The sequence below is a fragment of the Lactuca saligna genome, chromosome 6 (genome assembly GCF_052625555.1).
Source record: "Lactuca saligna cultivar CGN05327 chromosome 6, ASM5262555v1, whole genome shotgun sequence".
Classification (NCBI taxonomy): Eukaryota; Viridiplantae; Streptophyta; class Magnoliopsida; order Asterales; family Asteraceae; genus Lactuca; species Lactuca saligna.
Genome location: NC_136422.1, coordinates 40,653,055 through 40,678,754, shown reverse-complemented (window position 1 = coordinate 40,678,754; position 25,700 = coordinate 40,653,055). Strand labels below are relative to the sequence as shown.

Below are 25,700 nucleotides of genomic sequence, written 5' to 3'. Positions count from 1 at the left end.
CAAGGAAGAAGAAGATGAAACCCATTTCTTCTTCAGAAATCAAGTACCCGAAGGAGGCGATTTTGATTATCCCACAAAAATTCATATAATTCCTCATCTTCGAAAATTCATCAAAAACTACGTGTTATTCCTTTTCTGTATGAGATAAAGTTGTTGAATTGTTGCTTTGGGTATCGTAGGCGTTTCTGTAAGTTTTTTTTCTTATCTCAACCCCAAATCAAATGAGTTTCTAACAATCAGATCTTTGATAAGTGACATGTTCTTCGATTTAACCCGTTTTGACTGTTATTTCTGACGATTTGCAGATTTAGGTTCGCACGGAGCACAATTTATCTACATTTTTGAAGAACAATCGAGCAGATCTTTGTATTTTCTATATGAATCTGTAATCTAGAGCTCGTATTCCTGAGAATTTTGGATTTTAGAAAAAAGTTCTTTTGATTGATGGAGAAAATAGATAAAAGAGGAGGATGTAAACAACAAGCAGAAACTACAACAGATTTGTTTTTAAGATGGGGTAATAAGAAGAGACTTAGATGTGTGAGAGTGAGAGAACCAGATGATACGACCGACACATCGTTTGCCGTTTCCGGCCGCCGTAGGATTCGCCGGAAAATCAACTCTCATTTTGTTACTTTTAGTTCCGATAATGAGAATAGAGAACCATCTCTCCAACCACCATCCACCCGTCTCACAAGGTAAAACATCTTGCCGATTTATCTCCTACAACACATCTGAAAATCTTCAGCAGGCACGATAAAGTTTCTCAAAATTTGCAGAATATTCCTTATGGATTTGATGTCTGCATCCTCTAAAATCTACAACATCAGAAATTTTCAGAAAAATCACTGAGATCAAATGTGGATTTCTTATTTCTTACATCATCACGTTTAAAACAAGAACGATTCTCCCAGAATTTACTTTTCTGGAAATTTTGTTGGTGTTGAAACTAGAGATATTTAAAATTTCATTTATGTGTTTGTTAAATCGATTACTAACTTTGTGATTTGTTGGGATACAGGACGGCTGAGGCATCGAAGACTCTAAAATCGGAAAGCAACCGGAAATCTTCGTCGGATAAAGAGGATAAGTATACGACGAGAGGGTGTGCGGTGGCGGGGATGGTTGAGAAACCGAAGGTCTCCTCCCTAGACGGCGGCGGAGGAGTAGATGAAGGTTGTTGTAAAAGCAAACATGTATGGCCAAAACTGTATATAGCGTTAACAAGCAAGGAGAAAGAAGAAGATTTCATGGCGATGAAAGGTTGTAAGCTTCCTCATAGACCTAAGAAAAGGGCCAAAATCATCCAACGAACTTTACTTGTAAGTAACATTTCGACAGATCCATCTTTCTTCTTCATACACAGAACACATACTAATCTCACTTTCTCTCTGTGTTTTTTTTTAATAAATAAACAACGTACAACTTGTAATGCAACATGTACAAGTGATTATTGCATTTTTTGTTTATTTTTTTTTTCTTGAAAAAGATTTTCCCCTCGATTATTTTCTTTTCATCTCCATATCTCTAAAAATATAATTATTTGCCTGTTACGCTTTTACCAAATTGCCCTTGCTAAAATTAGTTTTACTAATTTGTCCTCACGAAACCTTGTAAATGGGCTTATTTTTAAAAAGTATATATTATTTTAACAATTTTTTTTTTTTTTATTAATTTGTCCTGTGATTTATAAAAATCTTTACTTTTGTTGCAAGTGGTACAACTTGCTACTGCATGATTGAGTAAAGTTTCGGCCATTTGTGGGAAAAGATTCTTTTTCTTTTTTAAATAAATGGCTTTATTTTATTTACACCAATATTTTGTTGACTTTTTTTTGACAATATCGATCTTATTTTTTACTAATTTGCCCCTGCTATTATTGTAATGGTTGGATGGAGCAGTTGGTGAGTCCAGGGGCATGGTTGACCGATATGTGCCAAGAGAGATACGAGGTCAGAGAAAAGAAGAGTACGAAGAAGGTATGTCTACGAATATTCTTCTCTTCTTCAATGAATTTACATATTTTTGTATTCGATTGTTTTATAAAACTAATGTTATAAAGATAATACAATAATGATTAAAAATGAAAACGAATCTCAAATTCTTTTTGATTTATTTTTGTCTTTAATAGTGGTGTGTGGATTGAATGCAGAAACCAACGGGATTGAAGGCTATGGGAAGTATGGATAGTGATTCAGAATGATATGTTGTATATTGATTATGTGGTTGTTTTGGATGAATTTTTGTATATCTTTTGTTTTAATTTTAAATCTCAAATGAAATTTATGATGTTTTTTTTTTCTTTTATAATGTCTCAAATCTCCACGACAAGATGTGCTACTCATGTTGTTTTTTACATGATTCAAGTATTCAACGTTTGACTTGATAGATGTTTTATTAATTAATTTGTCATCTAAAAAATATTCATTTTAATTGATAAGTAAAGTGAAAAGTGTTTTGAAGGTTAAATTTTTTTAAAAAAAAATTGGTCAATTAGATTAGAATTGTAAAACCAATCTAATTTTTAGGAAATCATAAATAAGTGGGTTTCTAGTTTCCTAATTGTAATCTAATTATAAGTCGGTAACTAGGATTATATATACATTGTTTTAGGTGGAACTATGATTATTGGAAAACATTGTAAACATCTGAGTTTTGAGTGATATTCTAATCAAAGAGTTATTTTGATTAATATATCTGTGTTTACATATTTTGATCTTTAATTGGTATCAGAGCCAAGGAATGGAAGGCTGTGAGATCGATTTTGTTACCTGTTGACAAGCTAGGTCAACATGTCGGATGGTGAAGATGGTGCATAGCCTCCTCCGGTGAGAGTGAAGGAGATTGGGTCAACCATTGTAGTGTGTCCTATGTTGAACCCAACAAATTATAAGGTCTGGTCACTAAGGATGAATGTAGTTCTTAGAATCCATAAGGCATGGATTGTAATAGATCCTGGAACAGATGAGAATGAAAAGAAAGATTACCTTGCAATTGGATTTTTATATCAGGCAATCCCGAAGGATCTAATCATGCAAATCGGAGATGTGGAATCTGCCAAGGGACTCCGGGAAGCAATTAAGGTGAGATATGTAGGTGCTGATCGTGTGAGAGAGGCTCGATTGCAAACCCTTAATGCAAAATTTGATCGATTGAAGATGCAGGAGTCTGAAACAATTGATAGCTATGCTAGAAAGCTATCTGGAATCGCGTCCAAATTAGCAGTCCTTGAAGAAACCATTGATGAATCGAAGTTGGTAAAGAAGTTCCTCAAAACTCTGCCCCGATCTAAGTTCATCCAGATCGTTGCCTCCCTTGAATAGGTGTTGGACTTGAAATCTGTTGGCTTTGAAGATGTAGTGGGACGACTCAAGGCGTACGAAGAAAGAATAAAAGAAAAAGAGGAAGACGGAGGAGGTCAGGCGAGAGTGATGCTCACGAAATCAGCGTCGTCTGGCTATGGTGGATCATCGGGGCATCAGCGAGACGGAAAAAGAAAAGGGAACTGGAAAGGGAATGATGGGTCAAGTGGGTTTAACCAGGGAACCGGGTTGAATGGTGGGTTTAAAACAAAACAGGCCCAAGGTGGGGAGCCCAATTCTAATTCTGATTTATCTCAGTCCAATTCCAACAATCGCAAAAATTGTAATTTTTTGTTGTGATAAGAATCGGAAAAATAGGGAAAAAGACTGATCTAAGGTGATTTGTTTTTGGTGTGACAAACCTGGTCACTTTGCTTCTGAATGTCCGGAACGACTCCAAAAATTACAAGAAGGTGATTTTTCGGAACGTGACGACAACGACGAATCCGTTTTTTAAAAAACGAAACGGGGTTGAAGAATTCTCTAGAAGGACTTACAGATTCGGGGGTGATTGTTGGAATCCTAAGTCGAGTAGGACTTGGAGACCAACCTAGTTTTTAGGAAATCATAAACAAGTCGGTTTCTAGTTTTCTAATTGTAATCTAATTACAAGTCGGTAGTTAGGATTATATATACATTCTTTTAGGTCGAGCTATGACCATTGGAAAACATTGTAAACACCGTGAGTTTTTGAGTTATATTCTCACAATAATCAAAAAGTTATTTTGATTAATATAACTGTGTTTACATATTTTGATCTTTAAGATATAACATTTTGTATGACATAACTTTAAGGGAAAACGGAATCAAATATCTAATAGTATGTAAGTAAATTTTATTAACAAATAAAAAGTTAAACTAAATAGTTAGAATACATCATTGATCTTGGTTAAGGATGTTTAATAAAAGAGAAATTAATTTTTTTTTTTACTTTTTGTTTCTTCAAATCATTCTATCAAATTAAATAATGACATATGTAATATTAAATACAATAAATGTCATTATTTAATTTGGTAAAAGGATTTGTAGGAAAAAAAACAACAATTGAGGTTTTAAGTTATTTGGATTTTGGATAATTTGATTTGGTTAAGCTAGGAGAATTTTTGTTAAATATTCCTGATTTAGAAATTAAATTAACAATTTTTAAAATTTTTGTAGCGGTGGAGTTAAACTCAGGAGAATTCAATTTGATTTTCGTTAAATATTCATGATCCAAAAATTAAACTAATTGTTTTTTTCATGTTTAATTTTTGTAGTGATGGAATTAAACTCAGGAGAATTCAATTTGATTTTCGTTAAATATTCCTGATCCAGAAATTAAATTAATATTTTTTATGTTTAATTTTTGTAGCGATGAAATTAAACTCTCGAGAATTCAATTTGATTTTCGTTAAATATTCCTAATCCAGAAATTAGATTAATATTTTTCATGTTTAATTTTTGTATAAACTATGCAATCGTATCAAACTAATGTTACGATTGGAGAACTTAAATAAAAGTATGTCAAGTTTGAAATTTTACTTATATTAGAGTGTACAATTATATTAAAACATAAGTCAAAAGAAACCATTATTCAATATGTAGCCTTCCAAATATCCAAGCTAAGTCTTCACTAAGTAAGCTTCAATCCTGAGTACATTTCAAAATAGTAATGTTCTGCTTCAGAAGAAGAGAATAAGACTGGTATGTAAACCCACAGTTACACCTTTGAATATAATTGGATAATAGCAATTATCCAATTTCAAAGTCAAAATCCCAAAATACTTTTGAGTCCATTTTGTACTTATAAGATATATGGCGATAAATAGCTTTAAGAATAATAAATCTAAAACCAAATAAGCTGCATTGCACATGCTTTTAGATTCCTAACCTAAGTTTTATATACTTAAACAAGCCACTTTCATTGTAGACTCCCGATAGTTCGATGGATAATCAAAGTAGCAGCATCACACCAAATAGGGGTTAACCACTCGGAAATGTGTTATATGGATAAATAGGGTAAAATCGAAACTCATAATTGAATAGAAATACCTATAATTGAAGCAAATTCGTCTGTTCAACGATTTTGGCTACAGAATCAGATAAAATCAAATAACAGGCCGGCTTCTTTGACTTTACAGATTAACAACTCTCGAAAACTTCGTCGATTGTGCTGGTCCAAAATCTCGAATGACCGCTGGTGGTGGTGGTGGTCACAGCGACGGAGAACGCGGCAATCGATCTTTCTTCGTCTGCAATTTCAACAATTGAGCCGATAACCTCAGCACATCTATCCCTTATCCGATAGAGCAACAGGGATCGACTCTGTTGACTGAGATGCCGATTTAGGGTTCGCGGAGGCTGAAATTCGTTTGTGAGAAGCAGTGCTCGACAAGAGGTTTATGGAAAGCATGAGAAAGGGGAGAAGTAAACCGGATACGATCAGATTAGTGAAGATAATAAAATTGAGTGGAAGAGATGAATCAAGGAGCTTATTAATTGTTTTATCTATCTCATAAAAGTTACAGGGGAATGACCTTTTATACGTGACCCAAACAAAGATAACAAACCTAACTCACTTCAAGGAAAAGATAATTATCATCCATATAAAAGATAAATACTACACAGATTCCTAGATAATCTAAACGGTATAAAATAAGTTCCATTACTCCCCCTCAAGTTGGAGCATGTAGATTACGAATGCCCAACTTGACATCCAAGGCTTGAAGTCTTTCAGATCCAAGTGGTTTAGTAAGAAGGTCTGCTAACTGATTTGTTGTATGAATGGCAACTGGTTCAATCTCTTTAGACTCGACTCTTTCTTGAACAAAGTAGCAATCCATTTCCACATGTTTGGTACGCTCATGGAAAACTGGATTATGAGCAATGTGGCGAGCTGACTGATTGTCACAAAAAAGCTTGGTAGGTGAAAGAACAGGAAATCCAAGCTCAGACAACAACCATCGCATCCACAACACTTCACTAACGGTGGTGGCCATAGCTCGGTATTCAGCCTCTGCAGACGAACGAGATACCACAGACTGTTTCTTCGACTTCCAAGAAACAGGAGCGCCACCCAGTAACAATAAATAACCCGTTCTTGACCTGCTCGAGAACGGATATCCCAGCCAGTCCGAATCACTATAAGCCATGATATCATTTCCCTCTTCTTTAGATAGAAGAATTCCCTGCCCCAACGTAAACTTCAGATAACGTAGCACACGCATGGCAGCATCCCAATGACTTTGTCGTGGGTCAGAAACAAATTGACTGAGTATGCTCACTGAATAAGAAAGGTTTGGGCGAGTAGCTTGTAAATAAAGTAATCGTCCAACCAAACGCCTATACCTGCCTACATCCACACGTTCTTCTTCATCACCTTTATCTAATTTTAAATGTTGTTCCATAGGGAACCGGCTAGGACGACAACCAAGTAAACCTGCATCCTCAAGAATATCGATAGAATACTTGCGTTGACTTAGGACAAGACCTTCTTTTGTTCGAGCCACTTCGATGCCAAGAAAGTATTTAAGATCTCCAAGATCCTTAATACTAAACTGTTCATCAAGATATTGTTTCGTTTCTTCAATTTTTCTACTATCATTGCCCACAACAATGACATCATCAACATAGATCAAAGCTGCAACAAAAATAGTTCCACTTTTGAAGATGAACAACGAAGGATCCGCATGAGATGGAGCGAAACCAAGAATTTGTAAAGCAGCGGTAAACTTGTAGAACCAATTTCTAGAGGCTTGTTTGAGTCCATATATGGACTTTTTGAGTCTGCAAACTCGGTTGTCATTTTTCTGTCCGAACCCTTGAGGCATTTTCATATAAACCTCTTCCTCAAGGTCTCCGTGTAGAAAGGCATTATTCACATCTAGCTGATTAATTATCCAATCATTCTTGATGGCAATTGTTAAAAGGACACGGACTGTAACCAATTTAGCCACAGGTGCAAAAGTGTCGTGAAAATCTACTCCTTCCATTTGTGTATAGCCCTTAGCCACGAGCCTTGCTTTGTACCTTTCAACTTCTCCGTTAGGCTTGTACTTGATTTTGTACACCCATTTGGAATCTATGGCGCGTTTACCTTTTGGTAAATATGTTACCGCCCACGTATCATTCAACTCAAGAGCTTTTATTTCTTTGTGCATGGCCATTCTCCATTCTGGATCACGAGAAGCCTGTTTGAAAGTTTTGGGCTCATTGTGTGCCACAATGGCCACTAGAAAAGCTTTATGAGAGTTAGAAAATTTTTCATATGAAACATAGTTAGTGAGAGGATGTACTGTGGAAGCGACTTGAGTGGGAGTACTTTGTGAGTGGTTAACGGATGGGGGCAGTGTCACGTTGTAATCCTTGAACCGAGCTGGTGTATTTTTGATTCTGTCGAGGCGAGCCGTTCTATCTGGGCAGGCAGAACTTTCAATATTTAACTCTGTGTCATTTTCGTTATCATGGGCTTGAGAGGTATCTTGGACTGATGGAGTATTATGGGCTGAGGGCGCTGTATCGGGCTCGTGCATTGACTCCAGCGAAGGCAGAATGCCCACCTGTTGATCCGCTGGCTCCTCCACAATGGGACCGCTGTTGTATGTCGGGCTGGGTTCATGCGTCCTGCAGCCTGCTTCAAAAGTACATTCTTCAGACTCCACATCATAATCTAAATTGCTCATGGGAAATGTATCCTCCAAAAAACGAACGTCTCTAGATATGATGATTTTATGGCTTTCCAAATCATAAATCTTATAGTCCTTAACACCCTGTAAATACCCCACAAATATTCCCGGTCTCCCACGAGGCTCGAACTTATCTCCTCCAGTTTCTGTGCTACGATAATATGCTAAACATCCAAATACTCGCATATTATCATAGCTAGGCTTTTGACCATAAAGAATCTCATAAGGTGTCAACCCATTCAAGACCTTTGATGGCATTCTATTGATGACAAAAGTAGCAGTTAAAATACACTCTCCCCAAAATGCTTTGGTAAATTTGCCTCAAACCTGAGAGCTCGCGCCGTCTCGAGAAGATGACGATGTTTACGCTCCACAACTCCATTTTGTTGTGGAGTGTAAGGGCACGACGTTTCAAGAACCATCCCTTCCTTTGCATAAAATTCTCGCATGGCATTAGATACAAATTCTCCCCCGTTGTCGCAACGTATGCGTTTTATTTGTTTATTAAACTGGGTTTTGATCATTCTGCAAAAGTCTATTAGACATGTACTAGCTTCATCTTTGTGTTTAAGAAGAAAAGTCCACACTGCACGACTAAAATCATCCACTATGGTTAAAAAGTAAAAAGCTTTATTCAATGAAGGAGTTCTATATTTTCCCCACAAATCACAATGAATTAATTCGAAACAAGAAATCGTCTTTATTGTACTAAGTGGAAAAGGTAGTCTTGTGTGTTTTGCTTTGTAACAGGCATCACAATTCGTAGTCTTATTTGAGACATCTTTAATAAAATCTAAAGTAGAAATCTTCTTATTTGAGGGATGTCCAAGTCGCTTGTGCCAAACTTCAAAGTTGACCATAAGAGCTTGATGCTTCTTTGCCTCCCCCATCCGGTACAACCCTTCTGAAAAGTTACCCGCACCAATCAAGTGCTTCGTTGACAGATCCTGTATCACAAAAAATCGTGGAAAAAAAGTAACGGCACAATTTAGGCTATTTGTAAGTCTCCCAACCGACAAAAGGTTATAATTGAAATCTGGAACGTGTAAAACACGATTTATTTTAATACCACCCGGCAAAAAATGAATACCTTCTCCCTCAACAGACACCTTTTCACCATTAGGAATGACAACAGGTGTCTCTTTCGGGTTTTTAGTGACATTTTCTAAAAAAGCGATTCGATGGGTGATGTGTTCAGTAGCACCTGAATCCACAACCCATTCGCAATTAGAATCAATTTTACCTGCCATATGTGCCATTGGTTGAGTGTTTTTACTGTCCACAACGTTTTCCTCCTTAAAATGGTTCACGAACAAGTGATATTGCTCGTCAGTCAAACCTGACGATGGGGCTAGGCCCAAGCTCAACACATGCTGCCTTGGTTCGTGGTTTGTCTTTCTTTCCGGGCCACCAGTCGGGATAGCCGATTATCTTAAAACACCCATCTCTGTTATGTCCTTCTTTCGAACAGAAGGTACAATACTGCTTTTTATCATTTTCTGATTTTTGATATTTTGAAGTTCCTTTGTCAGAAGGCTGTCGTGATGACTGTGATGACTGATATTGCTGCCTCCCTTGATTTTGTTGAGCAACCTTGCGGTTTGAGTGATTAACTTGAAATGCAGTCGCTTCGGCATTCGGCCTCTTTGACCCTGTTGTTATTGCTCGTTGCTGCTCATCTTCAGCGAGAAGGTGGTAAACAGTGCTTAACGGGGGTGTGGGTTTCATCGCTAAGATCTGGGTACGAATCACCGAAAAATCGTCATCCAGACCCATAAGAAAGTCATATGTCCTTTCCTTTTCTTTCAGGTTGTTCAACAATTTTTCCAATATTGCATTTACATCCTTCACAGGCACAACGAGGAGTCGGGAGAACGAGTTGCAACTCATCCCAAATCGATCTCAACTTGGTATAGTAATTAAAAACAGTCGTACCTCCTTGTCTTATGGCGTTTAGGGTCTGCTTAAGCTCGTATGCTCGTGGGGCTCCATCCTCGAAACGTTCCTCCAAATCTCTCCATATTTCCGACGAGGTCTTCGCATACCTCACACTAGTCCTTATTTCTCGCTCCATTGTAGTCGTCAGCCACCCTTTTATCATAGCGTCAGCCCTCACCCATGCAAGAGACATCGGTGATTCGGCTCCTGGTTTCTCGATGGTTCCGTCGATTAGTCCCATCTTGTTTTTCGCCAACAAGAAATTGGTCATCTCTTGTTTCCATTCGTTGTAATTGTGATCGTTCAAGACATCATTCACTTGCATCTGTTTGGGATAATCAGACGGGTGAATATAGTATGACGAGTTGACATCAATCGTCTCCCCACTGGTTTCTTTTCCTGAACCTGTCGGTTTGTCTCCCGCCATGATCTATGACGGATTTTAGGGTTTCTTCTAGATCGTACGCTCTGATACCATAATAAAATTGACAGTGGAAGAGATGAATCAAGGAGCTTATCAATTGTTTTATCTATCTCATAAAAGTTACAGGGGAATGACCTTTTATACGTGACCCAAACAAAGATAACAAACCTAACTCACTTCAAGGAAAAGATAATTATCATCCATATAAAAGATAAATACTACACAGATTCCTAGATAATCTAAACGGTATAAAATAAGTTCCATTAGAAGAAAGAAAGGTAAGATAAAAGAAAAGAACGAAAGGTAGATGAAAGAAATGGCGACCATCTGTATGGGAGTTATGAATGTTAATTAAGTCGTATGGGAGTTATGAATGTTAATTAAGTCGTATGGACCATGAATGTTAATTAAGTCGTATGGACCATGAATGTTCCGTTGTTTGTGGATTGGCTAAATACATGCATTGAGATGAATATTAAATCCGTTGTAACTGTTTGTAGATTCATCCGAAAGGAGAGATCGAGTGCAAAATTCTCTAAAACCGAAATTTTGATTTAGATAAATCCAATTCCTTGGACACATTGCTAACAGGGGAGAGTGTTAAAGCGAATATTGCAGGGTTTGAAGCAGTAATGTGGTAAGATACATCAAAAAACCCTTCCAAGACTTCTCAAATAAATTGGTCATTTTCGATGATTTATTGAGAATAGTTCCGATGTAGTGACATTGACTGAGTTAACGAGGAAGACTGGAAAATTTGAATGATTGAAGGTACAACACGTAATAGTTTAGTATCTTAAACAAGCCTTATGTGAGGCTCTAGTATTGGTGTTGTCTCAAGACAAGGATGATTTTGTTGTATATAATAATAATGCTTTATGAGTTGATCTCGTAGGTAATTTAACACAGAAGTTGTAAGCGATTGCTAACATACTGAGTCAATTTAAAACAGTACAGAAAGAGTGTAGTTGCGATATAATAACCGGAGGTTGGATGTTGACATAAAGATAATCAGAGATGCATGTTATTTTATGCGTGGAGGTAGGGGTGTAAACGAGCCGAGCCGAGCCCGAGCCTGACAAAGCTCGAGCTCGGCTCGTTTAATTTGAGGAAGCTCGAGCTCAAGCTCGAGCTCGATTCGAGCCTTAAAATGAAGCTCGAGCTCGGCTCATGAATAATTTAGTGGGTTCGCGAGCCTAATCGAACCTAAACGAGCCTCTATGTGTGTGTGTGTGTGTATATATATATATATGTGTGTGTGTGTGTGTATGTATGTATGTGTGCGTGTGTGTGTATATATATATAGGCTCGTTTAAGCTCGTTTAGGCTCACGAGCCCATTAATTGAAGCTCGGCTCGAGCTCATTTAATAAACGAGCCTCATATTTAGGCTTGAGCTCGGCTCGGGCTCGTTTAATTCGATCTTGAGTCGAGCTTTTAACGAGTCGATCCCGAGTAGCTCACGAGTAGCTCGGCTCACTTACACCCCTACGTGGAGGTGTCTGCCTGAATTACTATGGTGTGGTTGTAGAAAACTCTCATTTTGTCTTTAATTGGCCTGATCCTTGAATAGCTGCAAATCTCTCAACAATCTATGAATCTCTTCACCGGATTGAATTTTCCTAATGGCTTAATGGTTACATCCAAATTAGGTGTAACCCATATTCGTGTAGTGTTTACAAAATTCTTTTGAGAAAGGATTAAATGCACATGTGCATCTCACATCTTGGTCATCTACATCGCAACAATAAAATAACTTCCCATATTAGAAGTTGACTTTTTATATTAGTCGGATTTTGCCCAATCAATTATGCATTATAAAGTTGTACAATACAATATTTTAAAGCATTAATTGTTGTGCATGGGAAAAATTGTTGTGCACATCTTCCTTTAAAATAATACCAAAATTATGGGTCAGAATTTTAACTTAGACATAATTGCTAGCTCTTATGGCCTTTAATAAAGGTTTCATACCATATTCCACGTACGTTCGGAATTGGTTAAGAAGTATTTTTCGGCTTTCCAATATTCAATGCGACTGAATGAGCGGCCCATGATTAATTGTGGACTATTCCTTGATAAGAAATATTTTGAGATTTGACTTTATATACTTTTTGTAATTCATATTTGGCGACCTGAAGAAAATGTATAGCTGGCATTCTGGAAATACGGATGATACGAGAAGATTTAGTAAGGGTGGAATAGTCCTCAAATGAGTCAACTATAGCATTGACTTGAGTTCTTGAAACATGCATTCATCTGATTAATGCTAGATTAGATATTTATATCATTTGTTCATTTTAATAGGTTCTCCGTCTTGTGTGTTGATTAATAGTGATGAGGGCACCATGGCTGTTGAGCTTTTTGTTCGCCTTGTTTCTCATCTTCTCATCATCTTACCAACTTTTTGGTACCGGGGTAAGAGCAGATTACTCATCCATTGATTCCCGATACTCCAATACAGTTGCTATATATAGTGTCAAAAGTTGGACAAACGATGAATCATTTATCCAGTCAACCTATTTTGAAGATGGCTCAAGAATCAGAGCCATTCTCCTTGAAGAAGACAGATTCGCTTGTGGCTTCTTCTGTAATGGAACATGCACATCCTACCTCTTTGCCATAATTATCAAACCATCAAAAACTGGGGGGGTTAACCCTGCAGCAGGTCCCACCGCAGCCAATCCGGCGGTCATTTGGTCAGCCAACCGAGACAATCCGGTTAGTCTGGGTGCAATACTGAGTTTCACTGAAGCTGGAGGATTGGTGTTAGAGGACATCGACGGAAGCATTGTTTGGACTGCAAACATTATGAGTACTGAAGGCAGTCGACAATATACAATGACGCTAAGTGATAACGGAAATCTGTTAATACATAATTACCTAGACTCGATGGTTTGGCAATCTTTTGATAACCCAACAGACTGTTTGGTAGATGGGCAAAAACTACTTCAAGGACAGAAGCTCATACCTAGTGTTTCATCATCTGACTGGACGTCTCAAAAAGACTTATACTCTCTACAAGTCACCAATAAAGGTCTGTTTGCTTATGTTGAATCAAACCCAAACCCACCTCAAGTCTATTACTGTTACTTGGTAAATGGAAAAAATCCAAATAAAGGATTCAGTCATGTTGAGCTCCATGGGGGTTTGTTTTTCTTCATTTCTTCTGCTGCTGGGCAAACTTATCCTGACAATGTGATTCCCATGCCTCAAGCATTCGCTCCAGGCTTCCCACTTCAGTATGTGAAACTCATGCCAGATGGGCATTTGAAAGCATTTGGCTGGAAACCATCAGGAGGAGTAGGGGTGGTTGTGGTCGATCTACTAACTGGTCCTCTTGGAGACTGTTTTTATCCTTTGGTTTGTGGGAGAAAGGCTATTTGCTCGGCTAATCATAATCAATCATGTAGTTGTCCCGGGACAGACTCTTTTAAAGCAGTGAATGAGAGCCAACCCAACATGGGTTGCTCTCATGTTACTCCTCTCACATGTAATGCCACCCAACATCAATATTTCATTGAGCTCATGTACGTTACGTACTTCACGTATAGCGCTGCCGACATGGAGGATGTCGATAAGGAGATTTGCAAAGAAGCGTGTCTCAACACCTGCTCATGGAAAGCTGCTATATTCAACTACGGTTCGAATTCTTCAAGTGGGACTTGTTATTTACCTTCTGAGCTTTTTACACTGACAGAAGTTGATGTAAATCTCAATTCTTCAGCTTTTATAAAAGTCCAGACCTCAAAGAGAAGAAATCATGTTGCAACAATTCTAGGCGCCACAATTGCAAGTTTAGTGCTTGTTGTGTTTGCAGGTTTTACTATGTTCACACTCCAAAAAAATAAAAAGAAAACTGAAATAGATGAAGAGTATTTAGATCAACTACCAGGAATGCCTACTCGGTTTTCCTATGAAGAACTAAAAATAGCAACAGAGAATTTCAGTACAAAGCTTGGCGAAGGAGGATTTGGATCGGTGTTTGAAGGGACTATCAAAGATGGCTCGAGGATTGCAGTAAAATGTCTTCATGGTCTTGTGCAGGTGAAGAAATCATTCCTGGCTGAAGTTGAGTCCATTGGCAGCATTCACCATGTGAATCTAGTTCGCCTTAGAGGATTTTGTGCTTGGAGTTCACAGCGGTTTCTCGTATACGAATTCATGAATAACGGATCATTAGACCAATGGATCTACTATGGAGACCGAAAGCATGTACTCACGTGGGATTGTAGAAGGAAGATCATTCTTGATATTGCTAAAGGTTTAGCATATCTCCATCAAGATTGTAGGCAAAAAATCATTCACCTCGATATTAAACCTCAAAACATACTCCTCGATGTCGATTTCAATGCCAAAGTATCTGACTTTGGGTTGTCCAAACTCATCGATAGAGATCAAAGCCAAATGATAACTACAATGAGAGGAACCCCTGGCTATCTGGCTCCAGAATGGCTGGGTTCAATTATCACTGAAAAGGTGGATGTATATAGCTTTGGGATCCTTCTTTTGGAGATCTTATGTGGAAGGAAGAATTTTGATAGATCTCAGCCGGAAGAAAGTTGGCACTTACTACGTGTCTTTCAAAGTTGTTGGGAACAAGGGACTTTGTTAAGTATAGTTGACAGGTACAGCCAAGACATGCAGGTATATGCTACAGAGGTCATGGAGATGATGAAAATGGCTTCATGGTGTCTACAGACAGATTTTACGAAAAGGCCTTCAATGTCATCGGTGGTTAAGGTATTAGAGGGAGTAACAAATATTGAATCCAACTTGGACTACAACTTCTTGTATCCAAAACTGCAGAAAATAACAGACAAACATGAGAAAAGCTCAAAACCAGTGTTACCTTCCATTCTATCCGGCCCGAGGTGAGATGTCCTGAGGTTCTTATGTTATCATTCCTAATTTCTATATATGTGTGTGTCTTTTCTTTCTTCAACAACAATTAAAGTGATACTCATGATTGCATTTTCTTCCCTATCAAATAGAATGGATATCCATCTCTTTATGTTGTGTCTAGGGTTATTCATCAAACATGTTAATTGTGGGTGAGATTTAATTTTTAGTAACTATGTTCCAGCTTGGGTTTGAGTCATTTAACTGGTATTTGGCTCAACCTCGATTAATAATAACATGTTTGTGTTTGGGCTCGTATATTTCATTGTTGTTGGAGCTCTAGTTCAATACTTATCATTTAATAGTTTTAATAATAATTTGCATTCACCTAAAATTTGAGCTGTACTGGTTGATAATGTCCAAAAAACCACTTGCTTTTAAAGCTCGTAAACCTCTTTATTTCCACTAAATTGAAGAAAAAAAAACATGAAAATATTTATTTTTATTATATTAGAAATTTAGAATATTTAGAATATCATATTTTTTATAGATGTATATCAATGGTAATTTGTATCATTCCCCTGAAGACCCTGTAACCTTTGGCTATATATACTAAGAATAATTTTCTTTCTATATTCCCTTTTCAAGTTAGTGTTCTGGATCTCCATGATAGATCCACAGATATAACAATTCGTTCCTCTTGACAATTCGTGATTTCCAAGAACAAAACACAAATAGTGAATGTTTCCAACAGATTCAACTTTAGCTAGGAATGGTTTCTTTAATGTGTGCAACGCAATCATCGAGTCAACCTCTAGAGTCCCTTACAAAACTTATCTTACTCCTCCCCTCCCAAAGCTCTTTACTAAAGTTCTCCATGACAGTTTTTAATTTTTCATACAAAAGCCTAGAGGGCATTTCATGAACCTGATCTAAATAATATTCCTTCATCTCAACATTCCTCTTTTGCTTACAAATTAACTATGGACATCTTACACCTACAATTCCAATTGTGGGACAAAATTGTTGTAACTTAATTTTTATTATCTCATTGGCAATTGACCAAGTTTCCAATCCACGCACCAAGAATTGTTTCAAGTTGCCACTCGAATTGTTCTCCACTTGTCGTTGGACGAGAAATTTGGGGGCAGATATGGAAGTGAACTTACATTGTTGGGTTTTATGGAAGCGGAGCGTTCTGATAACCGATTATCCGGTTGCCTCGAGATTCAGCAGTGCACATGGGCCTACTATAGTCCAGGTTAGCTGACCAGATGATACGAGGGTTTCGGGTTTCCTATATCAGGTCGAACGATACGGATACTCTGGTGGGAAGAGTTGCAGGTTCAATTACAAAAGAATCCAAAAGCCAAGGATACAGTGCAAAGTTTCAAAATTATCAACACTGTCGGTTTGCTAAGTGCTGATCTGCATCCCGAAAAATATACGTGGATCAGAAGAGGGAGGCGGCCGTATTATTTACAATAGTGGTCTTGAAAAGTTTGGTTAATTTGATTTTCATTATGAAAAGTTAAAAGAAAAAAAATACATGTTTTTGTTTTATATCTTCAAAGCAATATAAATATTTCAAAAGATATATATATATATATATATATATATATATATATATATATATATATATATATATATATATATATATATATATATAATTGCAAAAATGGTCAAATCATGGTTGTTAAAAATATGTGGTTTTAATCCAAAAACCTATGATAGTGTATCAGTGCTTCAATTTTGGATACCTTGTATGGTTTTGTTTCATATCGTTAAATTTAACAGTTTGGTTGTTAATTTTTTTAAAATGAAAATTTTATCCTACAAATCATTTCTTTTGCAATTGTGTCTTTTTACCAAATCATAGGGACCATTTCTCTAACTTTTTTATTTAACTTTATTGAATTATTTAATATTAATTCTTTTTTTTTTAATTTATTTTTATTGGATTATTATATATTAATAAATATTATTTTATTAGATTACTAATTGTTTAACTTTTTTAATTATATATTAATAAATTATTGAGTAAATTACATTAATCGTCTGTTGTGTAAATGCTAAAACGCACGTTAAATTCTTATTTTCAAAAATTAACTTACTAGTGTTCCACCTGACTACCTAGAATAGTCAGTGGTTGTCACTTATACTTTTATAGATGATTGGTCCTGGTAATACAATGTGTGACCTCTCATAATTATTTTATTTTCCCAAAAACCCTTTACTACCCAATATGAATATGATAAATTAATTTAAATAAGTAAAATCATGTTATAACACAAATATCAAATACACAGATAGCAAGCACATATATCATTTAATAGATACTTTATATCTATGTGTAAGCTGAAAGTAACTATGCACTCACCTGATAAAATGGAGTGGATGACTGATGGTTTGGGCAGAGCTTCGCCTAACACCTTGACTCTTACCCTTGACATGACCTAGGTAGATTATTACTAAGTCTTAGTCTGGTATTCCTTATGACTAATGATAGTCTAGATTCCTCAATAATCTCAATGTCTACATCAAGATCTATCAAATAATGAACAACCGAGTATGATCATATAAGAGGTGGGTCTGTTTGGTATACAGAATATACTGTTTGAAAATCTCACTTTAAACATCTCACTAAATCCAGCTTAGACATCACTCTCGTAAGTAGATCAATCAGTATAATGACATTGAAATCACTAATAAATCTTAATTTTCCCACTGAATTTTCTTTAGCAAGGTTTTTAATGAGACAATACTTCAAGGTTGAACTCAGATTAGAAAAATTGTCATCCAAGGGGGAGTGTTATAAATTACATTAAATTATTGAGTTAGACAATGCATTTAAATGAACAATTTTCACCCATTTGAATAATTTCCTTTACCTATTGAATTACTATTTTGGTGATGTGTGAATAGGATGTCATGTAGTATAAATATTCATTAAATGTAAAGAGAAAATCACACCATCTTGAATACAATCTTCTAAGTGTTCAAGAATCCTCTTAAATTTTTATTTTATAATGTTTTAGTTTAGTTTTAATTATGAAATTTCTCTCTCTCTCTCTCTCTCTCTCTCTCTCTCTCTCTTTCTCTCTCTCTCTCTCTATATATATATATATATATATATATATATATATATATATATATATATATATATATATATATATATATATATATGACAAAACTTCAAAAATGGTCCCTGTGGTTTTCGAAAATATCAAGTTTAGTCCCTAAGTTTAAAAAACCTCACAAATGGTCCCCGTGGTTTCAAAACTTTTAACATTTGGTCATTCCGGCTAACTCCGTTAGCTTATGGCAGTTAATTGAAAGGCAATTCAGTCATTTCACTTCCACATGGACCATTTATGAAGTTTTATCTTATTTTATATATATATATATATATATATATATATATATATAATTATTTAATATTAAAGGGTCCCACCCCTTCTCTCTCACACACACACACACCATCTTCTCTCTCTCTCTCTCTCCACAACTGTGATGTAATCTCGTGATTGATTGATCGAGTTCATCTGTAGTCTCAAGAATTCTCCATGGAAGTTCCTCAGATCTAGCTCACAAACAATGTCTTCTTCTTCAATTTCCAGCACAAACACCCTTTTCATTCTGTTTTACTCTCTGCTTTTCTTCTGTTTTTCCGACAATGCAGACACCGGAACCACCACATTTGACTTCCAAACACTTACTCTCACAAGGTTGAAGTTCCTCGGTGACGCTCACTTGTTCAACAACAGTGTCAGACTCACCCGAGATCTCCCCGTCCTTAACTTTGGTGTCGACAAGGTTTTGTACAACAAGCCCGTTAGATTCCGGCGACCTAGGAGCCCTAATTCGACGAGTTTCTCAACGTATTTTTCATTCTCGATTGTTAATTTGAATCCGGGTTCGATTAGAGGTGGTTTGGCTTTTGTCGTATCGTCGAACGATGAAGATGTTGACGACGTTGATGCGTATTTGGGTATTCCTACCGGCGCTGTTGCTGTTGAGTTTGATACTCTAATGGACGTCGAGTTCAAAGATGTTAATGGGAATCATGTGGGTTTGGATCTTGACTCCATGGTTTCTTCCCAAGTTGCCGATTTGGACTCCATTGAAGTCAATTTACGAAGTGGCACTCAAGTCAATTCGTGGATAGATTATTCAAGTTCAACTCAACAACTCAACATCTCTATTTCGTATTCCAACACAAAACCCAAATCACCTCTCTTATCAATCACCACCAATCTCAATCGATATGTAAATGAGTTTATGTTTGTCGGATTTTTCGGGTTAACTCAGGGAAGCACAGAAGTCCACTCGATTGAATGGTGGAGTTTCACCTCTTCTTTCGATGATCAAGGTACAATTACAAAACCCAGTCTAAATCCACCACCAACCACCACCTTCATGAACCCCACTGCTAACCCCGTTAACTCACCGCTGCCGGTGGGGGTCACCAGTGGGTGGTTGAGGGTGGCAGTCCTTGGTTGTCCTTGTTTCTGGAGGAAGAGAAAAGGAGGTGAGGTGGTGATGTTTAAATGGTCTCTCTGAGAGAGAGAGAGAGAGAGAGAGAGAGATGGGGTGGGACCCTTGCATATTAAATACTATTTATTTATTTATTTAAAAAAAGTAATTGCAAAACCTCATAAATGGTCCCTGTGTAGTGAAATGCCAAAAATGCCCCTGACTTAATGGCCAAAAGCTAACGGAGTTAGTCGGAAGGACCAAATGTTAAAAGTTTTGAAACCACAGGGACCATCTGTGAGGTTTTTTGAACTTAGGGACTAAACTTGATATTTTTGAAAACCATAGGGACCATTTTTGAAGTTTTGTCTCTCTCTCTCTCTCTCTCTCTCTCTCTCTATATATATATATATATATATATATATATATATATATATATATATATATATATATATATATATATATATATATATATATATATATGCAAAATAAATCATATATTTCAATTGTTAATTGTGTTTAGTATTTACAGTTTTAAGAACATTATATAAGTCATTTGGTCGCATTAGTCTATTAACATGTTAAAGAACAAAATTAAAACGTTACTTTAGCTTTACTTCAATAAAATTCCTTTGTAAATTAAAAGAACTATGTACAAATTTCTTTACTAAACGATAAAATTATCCAATGTCTTTGTTTATTTTTAAATCTTACAATAGGAAACTAAAATAAGTTGGTATATATCATTACCAATTTGTACCATCCAATCTTATTGGTAGTCAAATATATTTGTATCAAGTATACTTGGTATGGTACTAATAGCAATTTTTTATGTTAACTATAGCTGGTACAATACACAGTTTAAAGAAAAAAGAATCGGTACCATATCAATTCTACCCCTAAAAATAACAACTTAAGTGCGTTATTAAATCTTTGAAAACATTATTGTACAAGGATATATGACACAAGAGTGACGATCTCATGAGCAATCAATCATGAGATCATCATATAAACTTTAAATTCTCTTCATTCATTTTATAAACCTAGATCATCACAAATTGTCTTTCAATTTGACCTAGTGAATTAAACTTATGAAATTTCAAAGAGGTTAACAGATCAAAAGTGTGTTTAAGTTATAGATAATGCTTGCATCACCATCATTAAACTCCCAAAATAGATCTATAAATGAAACTACTAACAAATTATGGATTTCTTAGCTTAAACATAGTTTAAAAACACTAAAATGGGATTACAAACAACACCTATTTAATGAAAACAAGATTAAATGCGGATTCCGCTATTGTTAGAGATCTGGAGCTTTTAAACAACATTTAAACTTCAAATCAAGCAATATTTGAGGATAATGAAATTGAACTAGTAATCTAATGACCAAAACAAACCTGAAACATTCTTAAAACATTTCTATTATGCTAGATTTTCAAACTGATATATATATATATATTATTTGTATTCTTTTCATTTCTCTATTTCGCTTATTACTTTATTATTTAATTATTTAATTTATTTATTTTAACAAACAATCATAATTAATCGTAAAATAAGGATGTTGCAGTTTTTTAGAAGGATACTCATAAAAAGACTTTTGAAGGTCGGCTACCTTGTTATTTGTGGGCTTGGCCCATTTATATTAGGCCCAAATTTTTCTATATAAATATATCTGGTTGTGTGCACTTGCAAACCCTATATTTTAAAATTAATAAAAAAGCTCTCTAGTTCGTTATATGAACCATGCAAATTAAATTCCTGTATGCTCTTTATTTTTCTCCGTATCTTGTAATTTATGTGTGTTCAAAACTATCGATAGGGGTTGCTTTTGGACCACGGAGCACTTTGATGGATGGTTTTTCTGCTTAACATGTTTCATTCCTAACTGTCGCAGATTGCATCCACAAAAATTATTGTTACTACTTATTAAAGAAGTTAAATTTGATTCCATCATCGGTGTCTTAGTCAACATCAATTTAGAATAGGTACCATTCAAACAAATTTTGTTTGCATATATGGAGACTAGATCATAATGATCTTGCAAAACAAAAAAGAATAACATAACATATGGCAATAAATCTGTTTTGTAGTGAATTAGTTGGGATGGTAAAGTGTCAACACACCATTTTATTAAAAAAAAAAAAAAAAAAAAAAAGTTAAAATTCTCTGTCGAATATGAAAACAAGAATTACAAACAAGCCAAAAGTACCTCTTGGTTGAAATAACTTTAAATAAATTCAAATCAAGAGTTTCTTGTTTTCACCAAAACAGAATCTTTTGATCCATATTTCTATAACCTAAACAATTATTGTCTTCTTTACCATCTTTACATCATTCATCTTTTGCATCAAACAACGAATCCACTTACTATGATCCGTTCACTGAGCAGCTTGAAGCATTTCAACTATGAGTGTCTTCACATCCCTAAAAAAGTTTTAAAAAAAAAACATAAAACATAAAAGAATTCGACTCAAACAACAAATTTTAAAAAGATATTTTGAAACTCACTTTCTATTTTCAGCACGCCTAGGGAATGGAATCCGAAGCTTAAAGTTTCTCCCTTGATACCCAGCCTATGTATATAGATATAAGTAAAATAAAATAAAAATACATTGCTATTACGAGTAAAAAAAGAGAATTAACAATTCAACATCACCTTTACATTAAAACCAAGGCTATCAAGATCCAACATGTATGCAAAGTCCACTGGAACTGATAATGAGTGCTGAACCATGAGTTTTGTATCATCTGAATGGTCTTTATTCATGTGAGACTGCAAAATGTCACATTATATATTGATTAATAAAAAATATACTAATAATGAAAAAAAGAAAAAAAATCTTGAAATGAACAAACCGTGACAGGTTTAGAGAACTTATAGATTGGATCCACTTTTGCTGCCTTAAACTCCTCATTTGTGAATTCTGATATTAATGGTTGCATAATACATCATAATCAATTAATCATCATCAAAGAGAAAAAAAAAAAGGTTTTAATTTTATAAGTAAATTCAAAAAGTAAATAAACAAACCTCCTGATCCTAACAAAGCTGTAGCAACACCAGAAACAAATCGCACGGCTTTCGGTTCAATTCGCAAGAATTGGAAGTCGCCAAAGTCAACCTTGACCATAGCCAAGTCAATAAGTCAACATAAAAAAGTCAAATGAGGTAATTAATGTATTAGGTTATGAAAGTTTACCCAAAATGCATCAGGGTGTCTTTCTAAGTATGCAGTGCGTATAGCACCTCTTTCCTCATTAGGAACCTTTAAATTTGTATAAGATATATGAAATTATGAATGTTAATAATGAATTTAGTAAAAGGAATTATAAAATTTTGAGAAAGTGGGGGCTTACAGAAACAGTATCACCATGTATGGTTATAACTAAATCTGTTCTATCTTCTGGATCTTTAGCCACAAGCAATGAGCATTTAGGGTTAGCTATGAGATCCTGCAAAAAGCAGCTAACATCAATCATGTGAAGGGGAATATTCATTGTATCTGTAGGAGTTTAAATTTGAGTCATTTTTGAAAACCTTGGTATGAACTGCTAAACTGCTGACTGCTAATATGGGGAATCCATTGGCATCACATGCAAAATCAACCATTGATCCTGATGGATAGCCATCATGTTTCTGCAAAATCAACCATTGATCCATACATGTATGTAAAACAGGATGTTCTACAAAAGATCATATCTAACAAATTTGGAATTATAATGGCAGGACCTGGGAAAAGGTGGAAAGGACTCCACGCATGCTGTAATGAAGGAGAGTTTTGACCTCTTCAATGGGAGGAAGTCTAGCAGCTTTTTCCTTCAATGGCAAATGAAACGCATATTAAACAAACAGACACACAGTTGTATTTTTTGAAAAAATGAATAGAAATGGAAGAGACATATACACGAAATTGTTTCATAGGAGATTAGGAGTACCTGATGAGCTTTAATGAGTTGAAAGACGTCAGCAGTAGAATCACCAGATGAAGCACTCTGACAAATCAAACAGCAATGACAATCATAGTTAGGAAAACTGATCGTAAATCTCACTCGTTTCATTTATACACAACATCGAAACTTCCAATGTGATACAATTTTTTCATATGGAGGATGCAAAAAATTATTATCAAGTCAACCAGTAAAATGAAAAAGAATATAAATATGATGAAGCTAATCAAGATGTATGTGAATCGAAACCTGCGAAGGGGCTTGAGTGGATGAAGCCATGGCGGAGATAGGATGAAGATGGCGGCGATTGGTGGAGGTTGCGGAGAAGAGGGAGAGAGATTTGGAGTGAGGAAAAAGTTGTGGCGTGATTCCGCAGCTGCTACTAATTCGGCCATTTTTGTTGATCAATAATCGATTAGAATCAAAAGTATGAACGAGTGAAGTTGTTGAGGAGATTGAGCATCGAAGAGTGGAAGGTGCCACCAGAATCTTCATCTTCCCCAATTCTCTCCCTCACACACTTCCCGTTCCTTTTCTTTTTTTATCAATAATATCTTCTTAAAATAATAAAATTGAAGGAAAACTGTAAACGTTTAATAACACAAAAATCTTATTAAGTTATTTTTGCGTTTTATATAGGGAAAATGATTCTTGAGGGTAATTAACTTTTGAGTTTGTACTCATTTGGTCTCTTTTTTTTTTTTTTGTATTCAGTATACCATCGAACTTGTTGTTAGTGTTTACCATAGCCCTTTTGATCGGCTTTTGATCTGTGATAGCCGGTCAAAGGGTTATGGTGAACACAAACAACAAGTTCGATGGTATATTGAGTACAAAAAAAAGGAAAGGGACCAAATGAGAACAAACGCAACAGTTGGTTACCCTCCTGATTCATTTTCTCTTTACTCATTTACAACAAATCTCACATCATCTCCTACTAATATTAATGACTTTATGAGATTTATTCTTGCTTCTCTTCAAAACATAACCTACGAAATGACATTATTCATACATGTACAACTTTGTAATACACTTGAATATTTATTAGGGGAATCTTGAATAAGTAGGCGCATTTCATGACTACATTTACATTTGCAATCAAATGATTTATCGTATCATGGATTCTAGACAAGTCTACAAACGAGTGGAATCACAAGTGCTGTGATTTTGGAGTTTACTTAGCTTTAAGATCGAACTCATGGGATAAGATACAACATCAATATGTACAATATCATGCTGTTTTTGTAGACACATCACCATAATATTGTACATATTGATGTTTTATCTTATCCCATGAGTTTGATCTTAAAGCTAAGTAAACTCCAAAATCACAGCACTTGTGATTCCACTCGTTTGTAGACTTGTCTAGAATCCATGATACGATAAATCATTTGATTGGAAATGTAAATGTAGTCATGAAATGCGTCTGCTTAGTCAAGATTCCCCTAATAAATATTCAAGTGCATTACAAAGTTGTACATGTATGAATAATGTCCTTTTGTAGGTTATGTTTTGAAGAGAAGCAAGAATGAATCTCATAAAGTCATTAATATTAGTAGGAGATGATGTGGGATTTGTTGTAAATGAGTAAAGAGAAAATGAATCAGGAGGGTAACCAACTGTTGCGTTTGTTCTCATTTGGTCCCTTTCCTTTTTTTTGTACTCAATATACCATCGAACTTGTTGTTTGTGTTCACCATAACCCTTTGACCGGCTATCACAGGTCAAAAGCCGGTCAAAAGGGCTATGGTAAACACCAACAACAAGTTCGATGGTATATTGAATACAAAAAATAGAAAAGAGACCAAATGAGTACAAACGCAAAAGTTAATTACCCTCAAGAGTCATTTTCCCATTTTTTTTTGTCATAAAAAACAATATCATATATTTTTTCCATCCTAATCTTTCTTCCCCACAACACAATATAAAATTATATGCATACAATCTCACCTTTAAATTGATACTTGGTGTGTCTTTTCAGGGAAAATGACTTAGGAAGATAATTAATTGTTGTCTTAGTACTCATTTGATCACTTTTATT

At 35.5% G+C, this 25,700-nt stretch overlaps 4 protein-coding genes and 1 pseudogene across 4 annotated transcripts; 3 read left to right on the top strand and 2 right to left on the bottom strand.

The window, feature by feature from the left end:
* On the top strand, window positions 1–2,302 carry LOC145001279 (uncharacterized). The gene is made up of 5 exons (XM_078960648.1): window positions 1–187; window positions 306–698; window positions 1,022–1,322; window positions 1,902–1,979; window positions 2,153–2,302. Exons 2-5 carry the CDS (start codon window positions 445–447, stop codon window positions 2,201–2,203), a joined length of 684 nt encoding a protein of 227 aa, XP_078816774.1. The 5' UTR covers window positions 1–187; window positions 306–444; the 3' UTR covers window positions 2,204–2,302.
* Window positions 2,303–9,809: 7,507 nt separating this feature from the next.
* LOC145002476 (uncharacterized) lies at window positions 9,810–10,391 on the bottom strand. Its single transcript, XM_078961739.1, has one exon. It carries the CDS (start codon window positions 10,389–10,391, stop codon window positions 9,810–9,812), a length of 582 nt encoding a protein of 193 aa, XP_078817865.1.
* Window positions 10,392–12,922: 2,531 nt separating this feature from the next.
* On the top strand, window positions 12,923–15,265 carry LOC145002042 (G-type lectin S-receptor-like serine/threonine-protein kinase SD2-5). Its single transcript, XM_078961353.1, has one exon. The coding sequence runs from the start codon at window positions 13,199–13,201 to the stop codon at window positions 15,263–15,265; it is 2,067 nt and encodes a 688-aa protein (XP_078817479.1). The 5' UTR covers window positions 12,923–13,198.
* A 3,561-nt stretch (window positions 15,266–18,826) lies between these two features.
* On the top strand, window positions 18,827–19,792 carry LOC145002475 (L-type lectin-domain containing receptor kinase VIII.1 pseudogene; annotated as a pseudogene).
* A 2,107-nt stretch (window positions 19,793–21,899) lies between these two features.
* Window positions 21,900–24,220, bottom strand: LOC145003391 (FMN binding protein). The gene is made up of 11 exons (XM_078962519.1): window positions 23,909–24,220; window positions 23,648–23,704; window positions 23,442–23,528; window positions 23,250–23,348; window positions 23,069–23,164; window positions 22,912–22,977; window positions 22,743–22,833; window positions 22,568–22,635; window positions 22,368–22,484; window positions 22,220–22,284; window positions 21,900–22,135 (listed from the first exon to the last, which is right to left on the bottom strand). The coding sequence occupies exons 1-11, from the start codon at window positions 24,152–24,154 to the stop codon at window positions 22,090–22,092; spliced, it is 1,038 nt and encodes a 345-aa protein (XP_078818645.1). The 5' UTR covers window positions 24,155–24,220; the 3' UTR covers window positions 21,900–22,089.
* Window positions 24,221–25,700: the final 1,480 nt, after the last annotated feature.